This window comes from Pan paniscus, chromosome 18 (genome assembly GCF_029289425.2).
Source record: "Pan paniscus chromosome 18, NHGRI_mPanPan1-v2.0_pri, whole genome shotgun sequence".
Classification (NCBI taxonomy): domain Eukaryota; kingdom Metazoa; phylum Chordata; class Mammalia; order Primates; family Hominidae; genus Pan; species Pan paniscus.
The window spans coordinates 11088044-11115310 of NC_073267.2; the positions used below are offsets into that span (position 1 = coordinate 11088044).

General features: G+C 47.3%; 1 protein-coding gene across 1 annotated transcript in view; it reads right to left on the reverse strand.

The window, feature by feature from the left end:
- EMP2 (epithelial membrane protein 2) overlaps nucleotides 1–27267 on the reverse strand; it is a 52139-nt gene that overhangs the window by 15390 nt on the left and 9482 nt on the right. The window contains exon 2 of the mRNA XM_003808291.5: nucleotides 3539–3676. Within this exon, the coding sequence (XP_003808339.1) occupies nucleotides 3539–3616 (78 nt within the window). The 5' untranslated portion in view covers nucleotides 3617–3676. The remainder of the gene's footprint in view (nucleotides 1–3538; nucleotides 3677–27267) is intronic.

A 27267-nucleotide genomic window follows, 5' to 3' on the forward strand; every position in this document is an offset into this window, starting at 1 on the left:
GGTGCACATCACCACGCCTACTTTTTGTATTTTTTGTAGAGTCAGGGTTTACTATGTTGTCAGGCTAGTCTTGAACTCCTGACCTCAGGTGATCCACCCACCTCAGCCTCCCACAGTGCTGGGATTACAAGCATGAGCCACTGTGCCCAGCCGGGATTCTACATTTCTTTTTTTTTTCTTTTTTTGTTTTTTTTGAGACGGAGTTTCACTCTTGTTGCCCAGGCTGGAGTGCGATGCATGATCTTGGCTCACTGCAACCTCCCATACAGGGTTCAAGCAATTCTCCTGCCTCAGTCTCACGAGTAGCTGGGATTTAGAGGCATGCACCACCACACCTGGCTCATTTTTGTATTTTTAGTAGAGACAGGGTTTCGCCATGTTGGTCAGGCTAGTCTCAAACTTCTGACCTCAGGTGATCCACCTGCCTTGGCCTCCCAAAGTGCTGGGATTACAGGCATGAGCCACCACGCCTGGCCAGGATTCTGCATTTCTAACTGGCTCCAGGTGATGCCCTGCTACTTTCTCCCAAAGGATAAGAGGTGGTCCAGGCCCTCAGAGAGTATGGGAGAAAAGATGAGGCTGAGTTGGTGGAAATAATAGCAATCAGGGGTGGGCACAGTGGCACATGCCTATAATTTCAGCACTTTGGGAGGCCGAGGTGGGAGGATTGCTTGAGCCCAGGAGTTTGAGACCAGCCAGGGCAACCCATCTCTACAAAAAAATACAAAAAATTAGTCAGGCATGGTGGTGTGTGACTGTAGTCCCAGCTACTCAGGAGTCTGAGGTGGGAGGATCGCTTGAGCCTGAGCAGTAGAGGCTGCAGTGAGCCGTGATCGCAACATTACACTCCAGCCTGGGTGACAGAGAGAGACCCTGTCACAAACAAACAAACAAACATTGCAATGGATGGGATGACCAGACAAGATTCTCCTGTCTTCAGCCAAAAGCATTCATTTCCCTCTGTGCTTTGGTGGCTGCTGCCCTTCCCCCACTGCCCAAGATGGCCTTCCTTCTACTTTCCAGTTGCCAAGCACAATTCCAAATGCATAATGAACACCCTCAGACTCACCGATGGACAAAAAGTCCATCTGCGTCTTCTTAGTATGTGCCATGATAATATACCCTGGGGGTGCTGGATACGATTCACTAAGGCTGATGGTTTTCCTGCCCCTAATGTCTGTCTATCCTTTTCACTAAGTCTGGGACCTTTTCAGGATCCCAAAGGACTAGATGGGAAGAAATAGAAAAAGGAGATTCTAAAAGAACATTCGGTCCCATTTATTTCACAGTGAGCTCCTGGAATGGTGGGTCCAAATACTATAATCTAGGATTCCCCAACCCATGGGCCATGGACTGGTACCTGTCTGTAGCCTGTTAGGAACCAGGCCACGCAGCAGGAGGTGAGCAGCCAGTGAAGGCAGCTTCATCTGTATTTACAGCTGCTCCCCATCACTCACATTACGGCCTGAGCTCTGCCTCCTGTCAGGTCACCAGGGGCATTAGATTCTTATCGGAGTGTCAACCTTATTGTGAACTGTGCATGCCAGGGATCTAGGCTGCACGCTCCTTATGAGACTCTAATGCCTGATGATCTGTCACTGTCTCCCATCACCCCCAGATGGGACCGTCTAGTCCAGAACAACAAGCTCAGGGCTCCCACTGATTCCACATTATGACGAGTTATATAATTATTTCATTATATATTACAATGTAATAATAATAAAGTGCACAATAAATGTAATGCACTTGAATCATTCTGAAACCATCCCCCTGCAATGCCCCCTCCCCAGTCTGTAGAAAAATTATCTTCCATGAAACCGGTCCCTGGTGCCAAAAAGGTTGGAGACCACTGCTATAATCCATAGCATCAATGTGGTCCCTGCCCAGGCCACTCACAGCAGCTCAGCAAGAAGCTCCAGAACCCAAATGCGATTATTGTGCTCATCTCCCCTGACAGGCTCTAGGACCAGGAGCCTCTGGAATGGCTCAAATCCTGGCTCTGCTGCTTACTGCACTGTAAACTCTGCCAAGTGCCCGAATGGCGCTGAGGCTCAGTTCCTTCACCTGTAACCCGGTGCAAGGAGATGTCGGTGCCCTACCTGGTACAGCTGGGGTGGGGATCACATGAGATGACACGCATAAAAGGGCCACAGTAATCGCTAAGTGACAGGCATTATAGTTTATGTTATTATTGTCATGATGATCCATCAACGGGAACCGTATATGTAGGCAGAGTTGGTGGCCACTCGTATGGTGTACTTTTTGGCTTTCTGAGCAATGTTTCTGCCCTTTAATTATCTCTGCAGTCTAAAATGAGCAGGATGGAAGCCAGGCCTTTGGAACAGTGTATAGGCTGTTAAGAAGCTTCCCTGATGTCACTCCCTGTTTGGAGGGATATTAATCTATGCCAAGAGGTTATTTATCCAATACATTCCTGCCATATGGCTGCAAGCTGGATACTAAAGGGAAACATTAAATTTTTCATAGGGGCATAGGTAGAGTCTGCAAAGTTCCATGTATGAGCTCTGCTGGGGAGGACATGGCCGGGTGGGCTAGCAACAAGGGACCCTGGTTGATAAGGAGGTGTCAGGGGTTGGGGGCGGAGGTCACCTGGGATGGGTCACATGGAAGATCTAGAGCAGTGGTCCTCAACAGAGGGTGATTTTGTTCTCCATGGGACATTTGACAATGTCTGAAGATATTTTGGGTTGTCATAACCAGGGGTGGGGGTGCTACTGCATCTAGCAGATAAGGCCAGACACGTTGCTGAACTTCCTACAATGCACAGGGAGGCCCCCACAACAAAGGATTATCCAGCCCAAAATGACAATAGTGGCAAGGTCGAGAACTCTGATCTAGAGGAAAGCTGAAGTCACACAACATCCTCAAAGGGCTTCCTAGAGCCAGGCTCTATGAAAGAATCATGGATGGGAGGACAAACGTCCCTGCCTGCCAGGACCTGCTACCAAAACCTGAACATGGGACGGCCTGAACCTTCACATTTAGGCCAAGAGTCCTCAGCCCTTGGGTCAGAAGATGGGTGTGCCTTCGCAGGGAGGACAACCCCGAATCATGGTTGAACCTTGGCAGGTTCAACGTTGAGAACTTTGGCAGGGTTCTCAACCTGTGATATGGTTTGGCTGTGTCCCCACCCAAATCTCGAATTGTATTCCCATAATTCCCACATGTCGTGGGAGGGACCCGGTGGGAGGTAACTGAATCATGGGGGCAAGTTTATCCCGTACTGTTCTTGTGGTAGTGAATAAGTCTCACGAGATCTGACGGTTTTATAAAGGGCAGTTCCCCTGCACACGCTCTCTTGCCTGCCGCCATGTAAGATGTGGCTTTGCTCCTCCTTTGCCTTCTGCAGAGGCCTCCCAGACATGTGGAATTGTGAGTCCATTAGACCTCATTTTCCTTATAAATTACCTAGTCTCTGGTATGCCTTTATCAGCAGCATGAGAACAGACCAATACAACCCACTTCTATTGACTCCAGGACCCAGGTTTCTGTGTGAGTGGCAGGAAAGGAAACTTACATTGTCGATGGTGGCAATGAACAGCAAGGCTGCAGAGGTGATGTGGAAGGCGATGATGAAAGCAAGAAGCACCAACATTTTCACAGGGCAGGGCGAGTCGAGGTGAGGGGTCACGTTTAAAGCCCAGAGCGGGATGTGCTGAAGAGGGTAAGAAAGAGAAATTCAAAATCTGTCAATGACAAAACAAAATTACAATAAAAAATAAACACCTTTTAGCTGGGCGTGGTGGCTCATGCCTATAATCCTGGAACTTTGGGAGAAGGCAGGAAGATCATTTGAGCCCAGGAGATTGAGACCAGCCCGGGCAACATAGTAAGACACTGTCTATAAAAACAATAAAAGAAAATTAGCTGGGCGTGGTCGTCATACCTGCAGTCCCAGCTACTTAGGAGGCTGAGGCAGGAAGATTGCTTGAGACTGGGAGGTTGAGGATGCAGTGAGCCATAATTGCGCCACTGCACTCCAGCCTGGGCAACAAAGCAAGGCTCTGTCTGTTAAAAAGAAAAGGCAACATTTCATGGGGTCTTAGAAAAGCAAAAACAGTGCTCCCCATCTTTACTCGCCTGGAGACTTTACTGGACAAAAGTCTGGCATGAGAGGGGCTGTCTGCTGTTGCATCCAGACGCCAAATATTCCTTGTGGAGGAGGAGGGTGAGGACCCATTAGAATCCCTAATTGAGAAAAGCATCACGCCTCTTGGGCAGGAAGGAGTGGCTCTGTGTGTGCTAAGATGCTGTTCCTGATTCCCCATGCTCAGAAGCTCATTTTCTGAGGATTCCTGATCAGAGCCCCTACTTCATAACAAAGCAAAAGTGATCACAATACAGAAATATTTCCTAACGATCTGACCATTTATAAAATTAATCCCCAGCTGGGCATGGTGGCTCACGCCTGTAATCTCACCACTTTGGGAGGCCAAGGCAAGAGGATGTTAATTAAGCCCAGGAGTTTGAGACCAGCTTGGGCAACAGAGCAAAACTCCATCTCTACAAAACATTTGGAAAACTAGCCTAGTGTTATGGCAGGTGCCTGTGGTCCCACCTACTTGGTAAACTAAGACAGAAGGATTGCTTGAGCCCAGGAGGTGGAGGCTGCAATAAACCATGATCTCATCACTGCACACTAGCCTGGGTGACACAGCAAGACCACATCTCAAAGAAATAAAAATAAAATAAAATAAAATAAATACCCACTCAGACACCATTCTTCTTAATATATATTCCCATTTGAACAACACTGGACCCCAAAAAAATACAACAAGTGGCAGACAGCTGCCATTTCATTTTCCCCTCTCTGATCACACAGGAAGACTATATTTCCTGGACTCCCTTGCAGCTAGATGGGGAACTCATTACTAATAGGCCAGAACTTCATGACATGGCCATTTCCAGGCTGTTGAAGAGGGCAGCAGGTACTTGTGACTAATTCAAACCAATGGGCCAGAACTGCATGACATGGCCATTTCCGGGCTGATGCAGAAGACAGCAGGTATGAGTTCTCCATGCTCCCTCTCCCTAAGGAGGTAGCTGGGGATGGTGCAGCCATAGTAGGTTGAAGCCTCACACCTTGGACAGATATTATGATTGGGGAATTAATAAACCTCTGGATGTTAAACCACTGAGATTTCAGGGTAATGCTTTACTTTGGCAGGACAGTTTGAGTGACATACAAGAGGAAGCAATTGCAAAGTAAAATTGGAAGTCTTACAACAGAACTACAGTTGTCCAAAGTTGATAAAAATGTCATGGGAGATCAGATGAAAAGCCACTGAGGGCACGAATACATGAGGACTTGTCTGAGCTGGAGAAGTTCCCAATAAATGAGGAAAAAGCATTCAAAAGAATGCTTTAACTATCAAACAATTAAAAGTCACACTGGGAAAAATTGATAAAATCTTTGAGTATTTTATAACCATCATCTTGGTCAACAAAACTCAAATGTCAAAGGAAGATGTCACATCAAATGATCTGGTTGGAAGATGCAGCCTCCTAATATCAACACTTGGTTCATTCTTCTTTTATTCCAACAATTTGTGACGAGATAGTTACTACATTTTTTTGGAAAAAAATTAATTTGTAGTTTCATGTTTTGAAGTACAGTGCAAATCAGACCTTCTGTTCACTGGGATGAAATTGTAGCCCCAGTTTTAAATGGATTAATGCACGCGCACACACACACACACACACACACACACACTCTCTCTCTCTCTCTTTCTGAACCACTTGAGAGTAAGTTGCCTAAACCATACAACTAAGTGCTTTAGTGTGTATTTCTGAAAAACCAAGGACATTTTCTTTCTTTTCTTTTCTTTTCTTTTTTTTTTTTTTTTTTGAGACAGAGTCTCACTCTGTTGCCCAGGCTGGAGTACAGTGGTGCGATCTCAGCTCACTGCATCCTCTGCCTCCCAGGTTCAAGTGATTCTCCTGCCTCAGCCTTCTGAGTAGCTGGGACTACAGGCACATGTCACCACGCCCAGCTAATTTTTGTATTTTTAGTACAGACAGGGTTTCACTATGTTGGCCAGGCTGGTCTCGAACTCCTGACCTCAGGTGATCCGCCTGCCTCGGCCTCCCAAAGTGCTGGGATTACAGGCATGCGCCACCGCACCTGGTTGCGCATTTTCTTACATAACCACACTATGATGATCACAATGGAGAAATTTAACGTGATACAATATAACTATCATATCTACAGTCCATAGTCAAATTTCCCCAATTATCCCAATAATGTTCTACATGGCTTTCTTTTTCCTGCCCCAGGATCCAATACAAGCTGATACACTGCATTTTAGTTTCAGGTCTCTTTAGTCCCCTTTAATCTGGAATACTTCCTCAGGTCTGTCTTTGTTTTTCATAACATTGATATTATTTAAGAATATTGACCACTTATTTTGTAGAATGTCCCTCAAATTTGTGTTCGATGTTTCCTGATGATTCGATCCAGATTATATTTTTTAAGCAGGAATGGCATATGAGCCATGTGTCCTCAATGGATCCCACCAGGAGGTGCAGTATGCCAGTTTGTCCCATCATTGGTGATGCTAACTTTGATCACTGGGTTGTGTTCTGCCAGATTCTTTCACTGTACATTTCCCCTTTGTCATTAAAAAATACTTTGTAAGGCTGGGCATGGTGCCTCATGCTTGTAATCCCGGCACTTTGGGAGGCCGAGGTGGGTGGATCACCTGAGGTCTGGAGTTCGAGACCAGCCTGGCCAACATAGTGAAACCCTGTCTCTACTAAAAACACAAAAATTAGCCGGGTGTGGTGGTGGGCACCTGTAATTCCAGGTACTCAGGAGGCTGAGGCAGGAGAATCACTTGAATCCAGAAGGCAGAGGTTGCATTGAGCCAAGAATGCGCCACTGCACTCCAGCCTGGGTGACAGAGAGAGATTCCATCTCAAAAAAAAAAAAAAAAAATTGTAGAAGTGATATTTGATAAAATACACATAAAATTTACTATTAGTGTAAATGAGACACATTACATTCCCAATATTGTATATCCATCACCACTATCCAGTTCTAGAACGTTTCATCACCCCCAAAGTAAATTGTGTACTCACTAAGCAGTTATTCCCTATTCTCCCTTCCCCCTAACCCCCAGCAACAAATAATATACTTTCTGTTTCTATGGATTTGTCTATTTTAGATATTTCATATCGTTGGACTCATACAATAGTGTGGCCTTTTGTGTCTGTCTTCTTTCATTTAGCACAGTGTTTCAAAGGTCCATCCATGATGTGGCATGTGTGGGAAGGTATTTTGAGATAACGTAAAGATCCTCTCTCAAGAAACTTTCACTCAGAGTTTAAGCATTCACTGATATTTCTGAAATAGGATTTTCGTTTGTTTGTTTTTGAGACAGAGTCTTGCTCTGCTTCCCAGGCTGGAGTGCAGTGGCACAATCTCGGCTCACTGCAACCTCTGCCTCCCGGGTTCAAGCGATTCTCCTGCCTCAGCCTCCCCAGTAGCTGGGACTACAGGCACGTGCTACTACACCTGGCTAATTTTTGCATTTTTAGTAGAGACAGAGTTTCACTGTGTTGGCCAGGCTGGTCTCAAACCCTTGACCTCATGTGATCTGCCTGCCTTGGTCTCCCGAAGTGCTGGGATTACAGATGTGAGCAACCATCCCCAGCGCAAAATAGGATCATTTTAAAAGGCCTTTTTCTGGTACCAACTATTCCCCCTCCTCTAGTGGACATGCACTGACTGCACAAACCCTCCACCTTTTCACTGCCAGCTCTCCTCTCCAACTACGCTCATTCTCATCCCCATTATCCCCCCACGGAATGGATCAAGGCTCATGGGCTCGTACAGGGTCCACTCCTTGAGACCCAGGACGCACTAACAATGAGCCAGGAGCTGTATGGCTGCAGAACTCAGTCTGAGAGGTCCTGGCTGTGATTCTGTGCATCACCAATTAGAAGGACCCAATGAACCAGCTTAGAGATTCTTCTAATTCTTTCAAAAAAGACAAATTCCCCTTTGTTTAGGCCTGCGTCATTCTTAGCTGCCATCATATACTGCTGCCTCCAAAATGATGCATTCCTTTTTTTTTTTTAATAGATGCATTTCTGACCCTGGGGGGGAAAAGGGCTCATGTACCACGCTGAATGCCCTGTTACTTTAACATCAGCAGGAATGCCCAAATGCCAACTTCACCAGGGCCATTAACTCCAGGGTGATAATAGCTTCATATGTTCTCCAGCTAGGATGACACAAATGCATATGGACATGTAACTAAAACTTTCTAGAAAATAATAATTAAAAAGAAAAAAGGTTTTAACCCATTCTTTCCCAAAGGATGGAATTAAAATGTTATAAGGCATGATTTTGGACAGTGCATTGATAGGGCATTAAGCAACACTGAACCACATGGTGAAAAAGTTCCCATTCCAATCCTACTGAGTTCACCAAGGAAAAGACCCAGTTTGGTGCTAGTCAGTCTCCAATACTTGCTAATTTCTTTTTGACAAAAAGAGAAAGCAGATCTTTGGTTAAAATGTATTTGTAGCTAGAATTTAATAACATCATTCTGAGTTTATTGTATTCATTTTTAACGTTCTTTCTTTTTATAAGGAAGAAACACCACGTATAGTAGTGATATAAAGTATTTTAAAGCCAAGTTATTGAAGCTTTAAAAGTGAACAATTTAGGGAAAATGTTATGTAAGTAAAAGGACAGGTGGTCCTCAGTGTCAGTAGAAATCCTCAGGGTGGTTGTCAAATGCTGATGTCTGGGAAGTACTGCTTTAAGCTCTGGGAATGGTTTCAGTTGGACATTTCAGACATCAGGAACAAGCTTCTACAGAGAAAGGGATACGTTTTCACGAGAAGTCAAGTAAGGTTTCTAGTACAGTGTAAGGGAAATGGCAGTTAGAGGTTGGTTTCAACCATTAGGCACTCCGAAAAATAACAGAGAAGTAAAGGTCTCCTATGACATCTGGAATTCAGATCTCCAGTAAAAACCAAAATGGGGTAGCTCAATTTTAGGACTTGTGAACCCAGGACATTGCTGGTGACTTCACCCGAGGCTTTGGAGGAAGTTATTCACAAGTAGCGGAAATCCCCCGAATGTTTAAGAGGGAATAAAAATAACCCTTTACTCCTGCATCTCTATACCAAAATAAGTCTCCCTTCTGCGCCACTATTCCCGACGCCAGTCAGCCACTGCCCTCTTAGAAGCAACCACGCTTCTCAGTTTCCTGTGCCTCCTTCCAGAGATATTTATTGCGAGAACACTTATTCTTCACTCCACGTTTCCGTGTGGCGGTAGCCGTACCAGAGTAACACTCTCTGCCTCGTCCCGCCCCTCACTCATCTCTTCACACCTGATTGGAGGAAACGCCACTGTCCGCTTTCTGGATTGGTGGAGTGCATTTATTCAGGCCCCGGTGCAGTGCTTTGCCCTTCCCGGCACCTTCTCCTGGGCATGGCTGCTCCCACCAAGCCCCAGTCAACTTTCTTTGGCTGGAGGGGCCGAAGGCTAGTAGGGGACAAGAGCGTGGAGCTGGGAGCTCCAGCAAGCTCCTTTGGCCACAAGTCTAAGCCCCATCCTCCAACCTAGCTTTTCTAATAATATCCCTCAGAGAACATTCTTTCCCTGTGCCTACGAATCCACCTCATTCCTTGAATGGCTGCCTGGTGTTTTGTTGTGCGGCTACACCACAATTTACTTAACTGGTTCCCTATTGGTAGCCATTTAGGTCGCTTCCAGACTTTCTGCGGCTCCATACGGCACTGCCAACGAGCAACCTTCCACTTATTTCTTTGCACACATTGCATTGATACATTTAAAGATAGATTCCTAATAGTGAAGGCGTTGAATCAAAGAGTATGTGCATTTATTTTACTTGTGATTTAAACAATTTAATTTACTGCCATGTATACTGGACACTGTTCATACTGTGTCAGCCCTGATCTTCAGAGGGTCTTCAGACAGTATCAAAACCTTTTTTTTCTTTCTTTCTTTCTTTTTTTTTTTTGAGACGGAGTCTCGCTCTGTCACCCAGGCTGGAGTGCAGTGACGTGATATCGGCTCACTGCAACCTCCACCTCCCGAGTTCAAGCGATTCTCCTGCCTCAGCCTCCTGAGTAGCTGGGATTACAGGCATGCGCCACCATGCCCAGCTAATTTTTGTATTTTTAGTAAAGACAGGGTTTCACTATGTTGGCCAGGCTCGTCTCGACGTCCTAACCCCAGGTGATCCACCAGCCTTGGCCTCCCAGAGCACTAGGATTACAGGTGTGAGCCACCATGCCCGACCAAGCACTGGATCAACTCTTAAGCATTTATGTGAGTGGGTGGAGAAGCCTTGATGTTATGTCTTTGGCTCCTGACATAAGTTGCCCCGAAGAAATATAATTCTGGTCCCTAGAGACCAGCTTCCCCAGGGCTTTTCCAAGTGGTGCTGTCTCCTTGCCACTACATACACCCATGTTGCATCCTGCCCTCTCTGATGATACGAAAGAACAAACAAACAGTTCCCAGGGCTGTGTGTTGGATGAAGGCTGGTCCACCAAGCCCAAGGTGGCATCAGAATTAATCCTTGCCATTCACAAAAAGTTATTTTCCCTTCGAAAAATGTAACAGTAAATACAGATCCATCTCCTTCCCCTACCACACCCCAACCCCTATACCTGCCCTTGTGCCTGCAGGCTTCAGTGCTCTGCTGCTTTAGGGGAACTAGTCTTGTCTCAGTTCCTCTGAACACGGTTCCCTGGAGCGGTCTCTCCGTTTCACCCTCAGCTGGCTCTCTGGCATTGTCTAGGTCTTAATTCAAACATCATCTCCCCAGAAAAGCACCCCTGAGCATACCGTGTAAAGTAACCACGCCCCCTCCAGCATAATCTAGCCCATCCCCCTAGTTTATTTTCTTTGGAGGATTGCATGGTCTGAAAGCATCTTATTCGTTCAGTTGTTTATTGTCTCTCCCCCTCTGACAGCTATTTGCTATCATTGTCCAGTTCTAGAAATGTAGAGCTGTAAAGGCCCTTGGAAAACTCAAAGCCCTATTGTCCAGAGGTATTAACAGAAACGAAGGAAGGCCAAGACTTGCTCCATCTCACAGCAAAGCAGGAACAAGGTCAGGACTAGACCAGGGTCTCCTGGCTACTACTCCAATCACCCTATCTCAGTGGGAGACTCCTCAGAATGCCCAAGACAATCTTTCAAGAGTCAGTGATGTTCCCCAAAAGCCTCTGCCACTTTGAAGCATAACTTTCTCTGTGGAATACAAACTGCTTTTTTCCTTCTTCAATTTCTTTAGGGGCCAAGCAGAACATTCTAAAAGGCCACCTGAGTTTGGGCGCTTACCCACCTGAAGGTAGGAGACTGCACTAGATGAAGTGTTCAAGTTTCTGTGTAGAAATCAAAGTCCTATGATTTGCAGAACTTCTCTTTTAAAAAATGTTTTGATCTACATAAAATGATGATTTTTAAAAGAAGATAACAGAACCAAAAGGCATATGGTGAAAAACAGTCTTCTGTCATACCTCAGTCCTACAACCTGGAAGCAGTCACTTTTTTTTTTTTTTTTTTTTTTGAGATGCAGTTTTGTTTTTTTTCCCAGGCTGGAGTACAATGGAGCGATCTCAGCTCACCACAACCTCTGCCTCCTGAGTCCAAGCAATTCTCATGCCTCAGCCTCCCAAGTAGCTGGGATTACAGGCATGCGCCACCACGCCTGGCTAATTCTGTATTTTTAGTAGAGATGGGGTTTCTCCATGTTAGTCAGGCTGGTCTTGAACTCCCAATCTCAGGTGATCCACCTGCCTCGGCCTCCCAAAGTGCTGAGATTACAGGCATGAGCCACGACACCTCACCAAAGCAATCACTTTTAATCTTTTCAGCTGTTTCTACTCTACTTCCCGTCTCCATATTTCCAAACAATACTCATGCACTTCTATTTCTTGGTTAACTTCATTATTAACTTCCTGCTTAGGGAAAAATGTCTCTTTTTCACCATCATTTGCACCCCATCTCCTTCCTTCCATCATCTCAATACAGTCTACATTTAGATCAATAATTGTCATTTACATGATTGCTATATAAATATTGTACTCTACAGAGCCAAATAGTGTACTATGATTGCACTTTTCCTTGAAAAACTCCTTTTCCCCTAGTATTTCCAGTTTCCTTCCTTCTTTTCTTCCTTCCATCTTTCCTTCCTTCTTGTCTGTGGTTCCATCTATTTTCCATATTGCTTCAGTTCCTTCCAATTTTTTTAAAAATCATTTCAAGTCTTCTGTTGCAGAACCCCAAATGCAACAAATGTATGGTTTTGGTTACAAGCCTGTGGTTGGCCTGATTCTTTGCAGTGCACATTCTCCAGCCAGTCTCTCTCCTGACTCTGCCTTTCCCTGCTGCCTGCCAGGTGCAGCCTCAGCAACTGCTGCTGTCACAGGACAAGTAGGACAAGCAATCCATGTGTGGCACTTTTCAGGGAAGATAGCAAATTCACTTCTAACTGTGGGCAGGATACAGGGGTTCAACATAACCCCAAGATAAGTAGGCAATAAGGCAGATCCCTGGGGAAGGGGTGCCCACAGGGGTCATGCCACATGAAAACGAGACTCCTCATGACTAAAGGTCAAGCTTCAGCTTACACAGCACATCCTGCACAGGATTTTCATGTCAATCTTATGATGCTGGCAGAGCAAGGTATCATTATCCCCATTTTACAGATGAGAAACCAAGAGTCCTAATGGCTCTGGGTGATTTGCCAAAATTCACAGGACTGGAACTCACTAGTTTTCCAGTTCCAAATACAGGGCATTTTTCTACGACTCTCTTTCCTCTCACATGCTTAGGGCCTGGTGAAAACCACGCAGCAGCCTAATTAAGATCAGCAGAGAGGGCACAAGGCAGTATCAAATCATCTTTGTGTCCACGGAGCTTTGTACCAGGCAGGGGGAATCTGTGAAGGTAACCTCTCTCTGCGCTGGCCCATTCGCTAACGTTGAGGGATGACTGGGCTAATCGTGCTTTAGGCTGGGTTCAGTGGCTCATGGCTATAATCCCAGCACTTTGGGAGGCTGAGGCGGGCAGATCGCTTGAGGCCAGAAGTTCGAGACCAGCCTGGCCAACATGGCAAAACGCTGTCTCTACTAAAAATACAAATATTATCCAGGCACGGTGGCAGATGCCTATCGTCCCAGCTACTTGGGAGGCTGAGGCATGAGAATCGCCTGAACCCAGGAGGTGGAGGTTGCATTGAGCCGAGATCCCACCACTGCACTCCAGCCGGGGTGACAGAGTGAGACTCCATCTCAAAAAAAAAAACCCAGAAAACAAACAAAAAAACCCCATGCTTTAGGCTGCATAGGGTTGGCTGCATTTTTCATCCTGTTAGCTCACCGGCCAAGCTGAAGCGCTTGCTGTCTTTTTTGATCTAACTTTGAGACTGGTTTGGATTATGGATAAAGTTTTTCCTTGATATCTAAAAGGAACTAAGCACATGTGGTAGAATGGGTTCAATTCTCTTTTCAAAATTAACTTCTAAATGAATCACTTTTTCTGAGTATCCAGAAACTCGGTGAGGTGGATCTCACTGTGTACACTAAATGGCCTGGATGCCCCAACCTTGACTCGATGCATTATAGGTACCATGGTGAGCTGTCTTCAGATTCAAGGCCTGAATACTCCCCATTCTGTGAAATACCCATAAAAATAATCACATAAAATAATATAAAACACAGGAAATTACAACTTCAGACATAAGTTTCTTTTTAAGGGAAAAAGAACCCATAACCAGGGTAGAAGAACAGCAAATGGGTTTTTCAAGCAGCAACAAGAAACCTCCGGGCATCAGAACTGGAGAGAGTGGGGCTGTGGAGGAGGAACAAGAGGGAGGAGAAAGGGGTGAGACACTGGGAACTGTGGGTGGCGTTATGGAAATTCTGCACACAAAGTGGAACATTTGTGGCTCAGTGAGTTTCAAGTTTTGTTTTTTTTTTTTAAACAGGATCTCTCTCTGTTGCCCAGGCCGGAGTGCAGTGGCTCAAACATTGCTTACGGCAACCTCGAACTCTTGGGCTCAAGTGATCCTCCTGCCTCAGCCTCCCCAGTAGCTGGGACTACAGCTGTGCACCACCATGCCCGCCTAATTTTATTTTTTGTAGAAATGGAGTCTTGCTGTGTTGCCCAGGCTGGTCTCAAACTCCTGGCCTCAAGCCATCCTCCCACCTTGGCCTCCCAAAGTGCTGGGATCACAGGCATGAGCCAAGGTGCCCAGCTGGAGTTTCAAGTTCTACAGTTTGACAGGAAGAAGGATAGTGCTCCCAGAAATGTCCATCCTGACCCCAGATAACAAAGAGAATTGACATCTCCTCGCTGTTTCCTAAGTAGAGGTGCCGTCCAGCTATGCCTTAGTCCAATGTTTGCTTAAAGTGTGTGTGTGTGTGTGTGTCTGTGCGCGCGCACGCGTGTGTATGTGTGTGTCGCACGTCTAGCTCTGGGTGTTGAGAAACACAAACAACCTTCTGGAGGCTCACTGGCCCTCCCTCTTCCAGAAGCAACATTTGGTTTGCTGTTGCTCGTGGAAAGTCACCATGAGGTTCTCGTGGATAAACAAAAGTCTGTGGGATCTGCCCACGGACAGGGTAAGGGTCCACTGCTGTCCTCTTCTTCATAATAACCACGAATCTCCACCCGTGAGCCCCATCCCCTGCTTGCTGTTGCCAAAGGAAGTCACTTTGGCACATGCTCCCTTACGTGCCAGGGAACAAGAGTCAGAGAGCCCAGCTGGCTTCCCGCGGAGGGAGAACGTGCTGTTAAGATGACCGCTCCGTCCGCCCAACTCCATTCCCACCCTCGGGAGTTCTTCCTACTATTTAAACCACAGCCGATTCCCAGTCTGAGTTGGAGCCTTTTCCCGGAACTGTAGGCAAGAGGACAATCCCGAGGTGTGGAACCTTTCAATACGGACCTGAGATGTTTGGCGTCTGGAGGTCCGAGGCAATCTCCCAATTCAGAAGTGTTCCACCCACAGCTCCCGCTCCAACGGCCAGGGAGGCTCTGGCCCAGAACCCTGGGGAGGGCCGGGCTGGTGAGCAGACACCCAGGCCACCCTGCAAGGACTCCCAGGCCTGCTCCGGGGCTGGTGGTTCAACCTCAGGCTGGCCAGAACCCAGGCCCCTCCCACTGCCCAGAGCACTCCGAGGGGACGGTGGCTTTGGCCTCTGTTTTCAGGAAGGCAGAGGTCAGCCCAGCCTCCTGCCCTAGTATCTGGACACCAGCCAGCCAGGAGTATTCAGGCGTCTGAGATGCCATGGGGAAGGAGGAAGTCCATTTACCCTGGGCCGCCCAGCTCCATGCTCACTGTGGCTGGAGCTCTGGGCACAAAGTCAGCATTTGGCTCTCTCCGGAAATGGCAACAGGCGGGACACTGGAATTTGGCAGTGCCCCAGGGCAGAAGCCACTGAGGATCATTCTGTCTGTGCAGCCCTGGGTCTTCCAATCTCTTGGAATAATAACAACCACAATTTCAACAATAATGATAGCCAACATTAGTTGTCTAGTGTGTCCCAGGCACTGTTCCAAGCCCTTTTGCCTGGATTAATTTATTCATTACTCACCAACTCTGATGAAGGTTTTTAAATTAGCCTTGCTTTATTTTTATTTTTTTGAGACAGAGTCTCGCTGTGTTGCCCAGGCTAGAGTGCCATGGTGCGATCTCAGCTCACTGTAACCTCCATCTTCCAGGTTCAAGCAATTCTCCTGCCTCAACCTCCCAAGTAGCTGGGATTACAGGCACCTGCCACCATGCCTGGCTAGTTTTTGTATTTTTAGTAAAGACGGAGTGTCACCATGTTGGCCAGGCTGGTCTTGAACTCCTGACCTCATGTGATCTGCCTGCCTCAGCCTCCCAAAGTGCTGGGATTACAGGTGTGAGCCACCGTGCCCAGCAGCCTTGTTTTACAGGTAAAGAAAATAAGGCCCAGAGAGGTTAGACAACTTCCCCAATGTCACACAGCTAGTAAAAGCTGGAGCTGGCATCTGAACCCAAGCAGCGTGGCACCAGAGAAACCATTATCTAGCCCACTTAAATCTGAATTTCCCTTCCCTTTTGGGGTCCTGTTACTTTAAGAGCTGATCAGGGATCTAGCAAAAGTCCTAGGCTCACGCACATAGCTTCAGATGCTGGCCACTGCTAAGTTATTCCTCCAGGTCCCACATCCTGGGAACATGCTTTGCAAAGCACAGTGGGGACAAGGGAAGCAGAGAACACAGGTCATCCCCGAGTCCTCCAGGCTGACGGCTCTTCCCACCGCTGCACGCAGGGTAGTACCTGTCAGTGAGGGGACAGTCCTGTCAGAAGGACAGGCAAGGACTGTGATCCACTTTGTGGGTGAGAAATCAAAGTTAAGGAGTTTGTTCACATCATCCAATTTGCAGGTGGCAGGCTTCCGATCACTGTCCCATTGCCCGTTCTTTAAAAATGAAGCAGTTATTCACCCAGCATTTATTGAGCACCTGCTATGTACTGGGCATGAGTAAGGCATGCTCTGTGTGCCCTGGGGCTGCCGGGTCCCTAAAGGGCAAGGGTGTGTAAACGGATGGACATGACGTGATGGCACGTGATGGGAGACACTTGTGGTGTGATTGGCCCTGTGTTGGGGTGGGAGCAGCATCAGAAGCTTCATGGAAGAAGCAACACCTGAGCTGGGTCTCTAAGGATGGGCGGAGTGGTGGGGAGAGGGTGTCACAGGCAAGGAGTTCGGGATGCCCCACAGTGCAGAGTGGCACACTTAGGAGAGCACGTGCCGGGCTGGGCCCCAAGATGGACCAGGGTTCTCCACTGACCAAGAAGCTTAAGGGCCTTGGAGACCACACAAAGGAGAGCAAATGTTATCCTGGAGGCCAAGGGGGCTGGGGAAGCTTTGTAAGCAGAAAAGGCATGATCTGCTTCTAGAAGAAAACCATTCCACAGTCAGAAGGATGGAGTAGCAGGAGGCAAATGTGGGGAAGCTGTTGGAGCAGCCCTGTTGAGAAATGATGAGGGTCTCAAATGAGTTGGGAACAGAGGGGTGGACAGAAGGGAGGGAGCCAAGAGAGCTTCCAGAAGCAGAAGCAACAGGACTTGATGATGGGCTGGGGAACGGGACACATGATTCTAGTGCCATGATCTGCACTGGGACGGGAAGCAGAAGTAGCATGTTTGAAGGATGAGGGAAACAGTTCATTTGGTTTTAGAAATTGGTGACATGGTAGAAATGCATTCAGGTAGTTGGAAATATAGTCAGGACTGTCACTCAGGAGAAAACGGGCTAGAACCAGGAATCCTGGTGTCATGGGTACACAGGTGGCAGACAAAGCCACTGGTAGATGAGAAATCCTGCTCAGGGAGAAAGCATTAAGGGAGAAGAAAGGATGGAAGAGAGAAGGCCAGGGAAGGAGACGGAGGAGTGGGCACAGAGGTGGGAGGGCAACCAAGAGCATATGGTGGGACCCAGAAGCCAAGAGAGAAAAGACTAGAAAAATGGGACAAGGAGGGAGAATTAGCTCATTGGCCGAATTGGCAACCACAGTTTTAGGGAAGGGAACTAAAGCCCTTCATTTTTCTTCCTGTAGCATCTCTCAGGGCCTGATGTTGCCTTGTAGTTGTTTACTTGGATATTACATATCTGCCTGCTACAGTGTCAGGTGCCTGGCATGTTTTTGCAGGACAGTATTCACAGCACTTAGAGCACGTCTTCCTTATAGATGGTGCTCAGTGAATATGTGTTGAATGAATGACTAAAGAAGCCAGATTTCAAGGAGCTAAAGGGCTAATAACAAGTAAAAAATGAAGCTAGACTTTTCTTTAAAATCTGGCAATAAAAGGAGAAAAAAAGGGTTTATCCAGGGCCTGGAGTCTCTTCTCATAGAGGAAACTCCAGGCCCAGATGGCTTCATGGGTGAATTCTGGCAAACACTTAAGGAAGAATAATACCAATTCTAAACAAACTGTTCCAGGAAATTGAAGAGAAGGGGACACCCCACCTCATTCTGTGAGGCCAGCATTGCCTTGATTCCAAAACCAGACAAAGACATTACACAAGAAAGGAAAGACAGACCAATATCCCACATGTGCATGAGTGAAAAAAAAATTAAACAAAATTTTAGCAGATCAAATCCTCCTATCAAGAGGTACAATCCAATCTATTTCTCCACCTGCTGACGCCCAGCTGGCCTTGTGATTTTTTTTATCAATAAAAGGTGGCAGAAGTGTGACATTGTGCCAATTCTGGGCCAAAGCCTCAAGAAGCCTCATGCATGTCCACTCTCTCTCTCTCTCTCTGCCCAGTAACTGTGTGAACAAGCCCAGGCTGGCCTGCTGGAAGATAAGATACCACTTGGAAGACAGACAAGGTTTACCAGTGAAGGATACCCTAGACCAGCCAGCCCCCAGCTGACCCACTAGCTGACCACAGACACATGAATGAGCCCAGCTGAAATCAGAAAAACCACCCACCTGAGCTCAGCCCAAATTCCCCACCTACAGAATCATGAACAAAATCAGTGTTTTCTATTTTAAGCCATTACATTCTGGGGTGGTTTGTTACCCAGCAAGAGCTAACTGATACAGTGGAGATACTGCTGTATTAGATTTAGAGTTCCTCAAGTACAGAAACCATGACTCACTGACCTTCCCCAGTGCCCAAGGTTGCTCAGCAAATACTTGTTAAATGTTTGCTAGTTTGTGCAGCTTTCACAGAGCAGCTAATAACTGCCATCCTGCCAATGACTGCTGCCTGACCCTGTCAATTAAAGAGCTCACTGCTGGCTGCTGTCATCCAAGGAGCTCCTATAATTATGCTACCCAGTAAAACCACACTGCAGCCCAGAGAGGGTTAACGATATACCTACAGGCACACAGCATGTCAGCATGAGAGTGAGGTTGATGTGGATTACGTTGCTCGGGGTGAGGCAGGTGTCAAATGCAGGGTGTTCCCCAGCCTCACACCCATTAGTTTAGGAATATTCTTTCCTTCACAGAGCACCTTGTCTTGGTGACTTTCAAGTAATCCCCAGGCCCATCAGTCACTCTTGGTTTAACAGCTTTTCCTCTTTATTATTATTATTATTATTATTATTATTTTGAAATGGAGTCTCACTCTGTCACCTAGGCTGGAGTGCAGTGGCACGATCTCAGCTCACTGCAACCTCTGTCTCCTGCATTCAAGTGATTCTCCTGCCTCAGTCTCCCAAGTAGCTGGAACTACAGGCACGCACCACCACATCCAGCTAATTTTTGTATTTTCAGTACAGATGGGGTTTCACCATGTTGGCCAGGCTGTTCTCAAACTCCTGACCTCAAATGATCCACCCGCCTTGGTCTCCCAAAGTGCTGGGACTATAGGCATGAGCCACTGCACCCAGCTACTTTTTCCTCTTTCATAAGTGACAAGACCTATCATTTTTATAGATGGATCTTTGCTGGCGAGTTAAAGACTGTACATCACTGTCGACAACTCAGCCAGGCCCAAGGAGTCTCAAGACTAGGAAACCAGGGCCCCACCTGGTTAACCTGGAAGTTAACATAGGAAGGGGTCACAGGGTAGAAGATGAGCAGGAAGTAATTTGAGTGAAATGAGGTAAGGGCACAGACTTGAGCCAGACTGACTGGACTGTAGACTAACAACCACTCAGTGTCCCTATTTCTCCACTCTAAAGTGGGGATAACATTGGTATCCCTACCCCTTGGACTGTTGGGAGATAATGAAGTGAAAGTAGTTAGAACAGCATCTGGCATGTAGCAAATGCTATGAAGTGTTACTGACACAGGGCAGGCGAGCCCCCAAATTGGGGCTTCACCCAGGAGGGTTCTTGGCTTCACCCAGTAAAGAATTCAAGGGTGAACCAGTGGTGTTAGGAACTTTTCTTGAAGTGGCAATGTACAACAGCAGCAGAGGGACTGCTCCTTGGGGAGCAGGGCTACCCCATAGGCAGTATGCCTGGAGGTAGTTCACCACTTTTAAGTATATGCAAATTAGGGAGTGGGTTATGCATAAATTTCTAGGAAAAGTGAGGCATCAGGCAGTTGCCGTGGAAAGGTGCAGTCACTTCTGTGTGGACATGTCTTATGGAAAGGTAATTCTGGCCAGGCACAGTGGCTCACGCCTGTAATCCCAACGTTTTGGTAGGTCGAGGTGGGTGGATCACCTGAGGTCAGGAGTTCAAGACCAGCCTGGCCAACATGGTGAAACCCTGTCTCTCCTAAAAATATAAAAATTAGCTGGGTGTGGTGACAGGCACCTGTAATCCCAGCTACTTGGGAGGCTGAGGCAGGAGAATTGCTTGAACCTGGGAGGTGGAGGTTGCAGTGAGCTGAGATTGCGCCACTGCACTCCAGCCTCAGCGACAGAGTGAGACTCTGTCTCAAAAAAAAAAAAAAAAAAAAAAAAAGGTAATTCTGCCCTGTCCCTATTTTAGCTAGTTTGGTGGTCTGATATGTGGGCCCTACCTCCCAGTCCCACCTCCTACCTCATTATCAATCATCACCAGCATTGTAGTCAAGGAATCTGTCATAGAATAGATACCCCCAGGCCTTTTTCTTCCCCAGAAAGCCAGTGTTCTCTCCTCCCATCCACCACCACCATTCTCAGAAAGGAAGCCACCAAATGGAAATAAACCACCAGGGCAGCCTCCAGGAGGGAAGGAAATGCAAACAGGCAGCTCGGGGCATGTGGACAAGTAGGAGACATTTCAGGCACTGTCCCAGCAACGCTTATGTCGACATTTCCCCAAATCTGCCATTCCTGTTTAGCTTACTCACTTTTTAAACTTATATTTTTATAAAAGGCAACCTTATATCGCAACTGAGATGGAAAGTCAGCATCACCTGCCATAAATAGAAGGTGCTGGAAAAAATAAACAATGAAAACAAAACATTGTTATTAAATTCCAGCTCCAAGCTCTTGCTGCTCAAAACCTCCAAGTCCAAGGCTGGGTTTCTATTTCTTTGCTAAAACAAGATGTCACTCATGTTTGGGAAGTTTTAAAGTCATATTTGCACAAAACTGAGATTTCCTCTTGGAAGAGGTGAAAGAGAATTTAAAAGGGAGTGATTTGAAAAGGATTCTATGTTACTTAATGCTATGTGTCTGGTCCAACGAAAGCATCTCAGATAGTTCACTTAATGCGTCAACTTGTCTGGGTCACAGTGTTTCTGTGAAGGTGCATTGGGATGAGATTCACATTTGAATCAGTGGACTCTGAGTCAAGCAGATTGCCCTCCCTAACGGGCTATGCCTCATCCAATCAGTTGAAGGCCTGGTAGAACAAAAGGCTGACTTCCTCCGAACAAGAAGGAATTCTGCCAGCAAATGACCTTCAGACTTGAACTACATCATCAGCTCATCCACGGATCTCCAAGCCTGCTGGCCCGCCCTGCAGATTTTGAACTTGCCAGCCTCCATAATCCCATGAGCAAATTCCCTAAAACAAACTCTCTCTCTAAATATATATGCACCCCTTTGGTTTCTCTGCAGAACCCTAATATAGCATCACTCTCTCAGGGTACCCAGCCCATATGGACTCACCAACCTCAGAGCTGGAAGGTTGAGCCCCTTAACCAGGGACTTGAGGTGGGGAGGGATCCAACAGGAAGTGGTATCACCATGAAAAATTTAGCACTAGGGCAGATGCTGAGCCAGCACCATGGGAACCCATTCCGATGCACTTGGAATCCCACAGTAACATTTCCCTACCAGCATGCCTAGGGGGCTATGAGGTGGCCATGCTGGAAAGAAAGACAACCTCCCAACCCCTTGCCTGTCCCATTGGAGTGCTTCTGATGATATTGCATCTGCTCAATGACATTGTGCAGCTGTGCAACTGGGAAACTGACTCAACACAATGGGAATCACGCACTCATGCAGTCTCAGCTGAAAGGCGCTGGTGTGACCATGAGAACACCCCACCCCCAGCCTCTGCCTGGATTATTTTTCTAGCATCCAGTTTCCATCTGAACATGCCCCGGGACTGGGGACCTCACCATTGCCAAGACCACATCTGATTACCGGACCCTAAGCTTCAGAACAAGGGTTCCCAAACTTCAGTCATTTGTCTACCACCTTCTCGAGTACAGCTGAAAGATTTTCCTTCATAATTGTCCTTAACCCACTTTCTAACATAAATAAATATATTTTAAAAAGAAATCTTTTGGCTCCCTGGGAATGGAAAATCAGCATCATTTGCCATAAATAGAAATTAATTGTGAAAATAAATACCCCCTGCCCCCAAAGTTCACAAATTCTGGTTCAAGGCTGTTGCCTGCCATAGGAACTAAGCTGCAGACCTGCTCTAAGTTAAAGAGGGGAAACTAGAGTTAAAGAGGCACTAAACACCTTAGCCTCAGCTAAGATTCCCCCCTTCATGGAATCAGAAGAACTGAAAGAGAACTGAAAAGGGAATCGCTTTCCCACCAGTGATTTAAGGTCATGTGATGACAGAGCCATCTAAAATCACCCCAGCATCATGAATCCCACTGTGCAGAAAACAGCATTAAACAGGGATCTCTCTTCTATTGATTCCAGTTCTGTCTTCAGTGGTCTCCAACCAGGAAGCCAGTTCTCCACTTCTCTGAATGCCCCAAGAGGTGGGGCGTGTGTGTCACCATTTTCACAGGTGACTACCTGTCCATCAGTGTGTTCACTGAGTACACAGAGCATGCGAGGCTCTTTGCAGGCACTGTGGGAGGACAGAAAGACATGGACCACAAGGTGGCGGCCCTCACAGAGAGCGAAAAAAAAAACTGTCAGGTTGGTTTCATGCCTCAAACCAGAGCCCCTTCTTTCTCCCCAACAAACCAAGCTCACCTCCCACCCCTCAGAGTAGTGGACCTTTGCATGTGCGTATCCCTCTTTCTGGAATGTTCTTAGATCTTGGTGTAACTGACTTCTTGTCTTCATTCAGCCCCAACTCCTAAGTCAGCAGAGAAGCCTCCCCCACTTTTCTGGTCTACGTGATCCGCCTGCCTTCAGCTCTTGAAGCACTAAACATTATCTGCCATTTTCTTATGTATCGCTGTGCACTTCTGTTTTGTGTCTTGCTGTCTGGAATGGAAGCTCCCAGCGGGCAGGGATTTATGTCTGTCTCATCACTGCTCTGTCCCCGTGCCCAGCACAGTGCCTGGCCCACAGCAGATATTAAGTCATTATCAGTGGAGTGAGGGATGCTGTTTTCAAGAGTGTTCTCCTCCCCACTCCAGGTCTCGCCAAGAAGCCTCAAGCCTTGAGATGACAATATAGCATTCTCTTCCCCTTGGCAGCCCCACGGCCTCCAGCTCTCTGACTCCTCTGAGGGCAGGGAGCATGAATAGTTCCATGGCTCATGATCTGCTTGCAAACTGTGGGAAAAACACAATGAGGATGCTTGGGGCGGGGGGAGCAGGGGCTTAGACCAGGCTCTGGAACACACCAGGGTGGGTGAGCCGGGCATTCGCTCCACAGCCCAGGGAGGGCCAGGAAGCTCAAGGTAAGGCCAGGTGTGGAGGGTCAAGTCCAAGGTGGGGCTTTAGCAGGATGGGACACTGGTTCTCGAGGAGCCCTAAGACCCCCTGAGGAAAAGGCAAAGTGGAGAGACTCGGGTTTCCCCAAAGAGGACTGCCAGGGCCGTAACACCCTCATACAGCAAACCAAAGCTCTCCTTGATTCACATCCTCCCAGGGTTGTACATGGACTCCCGCTGTGCGCAGCATGAAATACCACAAAAGCAAGAGGGAAATGGAAGAATTGAGGCATTGGAGAGAGTCTCCACCAGAATATTGTCTGCTTGGGTTCACTGCAATCCCCATTTTATAGATGAGAAAACGGAGGGGTAGCGAGGTTAGGTAGCTTGTCAAAGGTCACACCCCCAGTAAGTGGCAGAGCTGGGAGTGGAACACTCATACCCTTCACCACCGTCTTGCCTCAGGAAGCCCAGAGCTATAGAATAAAGGAAGACAGACACAGAAAACACAGCAAAGGCTTAGGCATGATCAATTTACAGCAATACCAGGGCTGCAGAAAAATCAGGCTGCAGGAAGTAGAAGGGCACAGCATTGGGGCTTTACTCTAAACCAATTAAATCAGAACCTCTGGGGACAGCCCCCACCAATAGGTGCTAAAAGATGCCCAGTGATTCCAATAAACAGCAAGGTTTGCAAACCACTTCCCTTGGTCCTTAAATGAAAACATTCAAAGCACCAGCTGCCTCACGTTCCTGGTGAATTGAGGTCAAGTATAGCATATACACCAATATATGTATTTTATATATGTATATATTTATGTATTATTATATATTTACATGTGTATTCACAGGTGCCTCTCAGATTGCTTGGTTCCAGAGAGAGAACTAAATGCTTTTTTCACGATGCCTCCTGGGAAAAAGAACAGACTTACTTTCCCAACACCAAGACCCTGCTGCTAGAGTGGCAAATCCGGTCCCACTAACACACCAGTGAGTGAAGAAAAGTCGTTGGTGCATCTTTATCTTTTGTTTCCTCCAACTGGCCCTGCCAGGGTGTCACAGGGTAACCTGGGGCAAGTGGCACCTGCTCACTGGGCCCACAGTTCCTCCGACAGAGACCAAGAGGACGGTCGGATTAAAGCTGCATTCCCTGAGCATCACTGCCTTAGGTCCAGTTACCTAGAAGCAAAGGGAGGGGTGTGGATTCTTGTGCTAGGATTTTCTTTTTTCTTTTTTTTTTTTTTTTTGAGATGGAATTTCACTCTTGTCACCCAAGCTGGAGTACAGTGGCGCAATGTCGGCTCACTGCAAGCTCTGCCTCCCGGGTTCAAGCAATTCTTCTGCCTCAGCCTCCTGAGTAGCTGGGATTACATGCGCCTGCCACCACGCCAGGCTAATTTTTTGTATTTTTAGTAGAGATGGGGTTTCGCCATGTTGGCCAGGCTGGTCTAGAACTCCTGACCTCAGGTGATCCACCCACCTTGGCCTCCCAAAGGGTTGGGATTACAGGCGTGAGCCACCGCGCCCAGCTGTGCTAGGAATTTTCTAAGGTATACTCTTGGGTGAAACCAAGAAGAAATTCATTCGAAGCCTGCACTCATGACAGCTGGAGGTGAGGAGTACATGATCCAGCAAATGGGACCTGGGTGGGCCCTCAGTGTCAATCACACCACTGTGATCATTTCTGTGGGTGCACCACCTGTTCTACTCACTATTCAACAGCTTTCCTTAAAACACATTAAGCTTAAATTGATTCATTTTTAAAATATTTATTCTGTTTTGTTTTTTGTTTTTAAAACAGGGTCTCGCTCTGCTGCCCAGGCTGGAATGCAGTGGCATTATCACAGCTTGCTGCAGCCTTGACCTCCTGGGCTCAGGTGATCCTTTTGCCTCAGCCTCCTACAGGTGCATGCCACCATACCTGGGTAACTTTTTTATTTTTTGTAGAGATGGGGGTCTCCCTATGTTCCTTGAACTGGTCTTGAACTCCTGGGCTCAAGTGATCCTCTCACCTCAACCTCCCAAAGTGCTGAGTTTACAGGCATGAGCCACCACACCCAGCCCGATTCATTTTTAAACATGCATTACGCTGTAAATGGAAAATCAGCATCACTTGCCAAGGGACATTTAAGTAATACACCGAAATGAACACGAGCATAATACAGTCTTTAACATCGCCTGTATGCTACAGGAGTCATTTCCAAATGCCTGCGGGCGTGCAGACCCCATTCTGGGTGTGTCGATGATTAAGCCTCTCTCAGGCTCTGGTCTGGGAAGAATGTGGCCCCATGTCACACTGGTATAAACAGATGCTGATCACGCCACGCGGGCCTGATGTGGCTCCAGACAGAGCCAACTGCAGGAGGGAGAGGGAGCAGCTGCCCTGACCCTAGTGACTTCTCAGGGCTTCCAAACCCCCTGCCCTTGCAGCCTCCCCTTCAATGCTCACCCAAGCCTCCCTTCTCCCACTCCTCCCCTGGGTCTGCTGAGACGCTGGGGATACATCGCGATGGTTACTGGGGTGCCCTGGTGAACTATCAGATAGGAAGCAATGGTCCCTGTGCCTGCCAGCTCTTGCTGGGCTTAAACAAATGCCATCAGAACTAATGGCAGAGGAGAAAACCTGACTTAACTTAGGGCTAGAAAGTGTCCCTGAAAAAATGGTGGCTTTTTTTTTTTTTTTTTTTTTAAAGACAGAGTCTCACTCTGTCACCCAGGCTGGAGTGCAGTGGTGCAATCACAGCTCACTGTAGCCTTGAATTCCTAGCCTCAAGCAATCCTCCCACCTTAGCCTCTGGAGTACCTAGGACGACAGGTGCACACCGCCACACCCAGCTAATGTTTATTTCATTTTATTTTTTGAGACAGAGTCTTGCCCCGTCACCCAGAGCTTGAATGCAGTGGCGTGATCTCAACTCACTGTCACCTCTGCCTCTTGAATTCAAGCAATTCCCCTGCCTCAGCCTCCCGAGTAGCTGGGACTACAGGCATGTGCCACCACACCTGGCTAATTTTTGTATTTTCAGTAGAAACAGGGTTTCTTTACGTTGGCCAGGCTGGTCTTGAACTCCTAACCTCAAGTGATCCACCCACCTCGGCCTCCCAAAGTGCTGGGATTACAGGCATGAGCTACCACATCTGGCTGGCTAATTTTTATTTTATTTTTTTGTAGAGATGGGGTCTCACTATGTTGCCCAGGCTGGTCTCAAACTCCTGGCCTGAAGGATCCTCCTGCCTCGGCCTTCCGAAGTGCTGGGATTATAGGCATGAGCCACCATGCCTGGCCTGGTATGAGTCTTAAAGGTCTTAAAGGATAAAGAATTAGCTGGACAGAAAGAGGAAGGCAATGTGGAAGAAGAAGAAGGGCGAGGGAAAGAGCAGGTAGAAGCAGTGGTGAGAGAGGATTAAGAGTTGCAGGAACTGGCAGGGTCCGGTGGCTCATGCCTGTAATCCCAGCACTTTGGGAGGCTGAGGCGGGTGGATCATGAGGTCAAGAGATAGAAACCAGCCTGGCCAACACGGTGAAACCCTGCCTCTACTAAAAATACAAAAATTAGCTGGGCGTGGTGGTGTGCACCTGTAGTCCCAGCTACTTTGGAGGCTGAGGCAGGAGAATCGCTTGAACCAGGGAGTCGGCAGCTGCAGTGAGCTGAGATCACGCCACTGCACTCCAGCCTGGTGACAGAGCAAGACTCGGTCTCAAAAAAAAAAAAAAAAAAAAAAAAAGAGTTGCAGGAACTAAGAAAAAAGAGTGGGCTAGAGGAGAAAGCAACAGGGGAGAGTGATGAGTC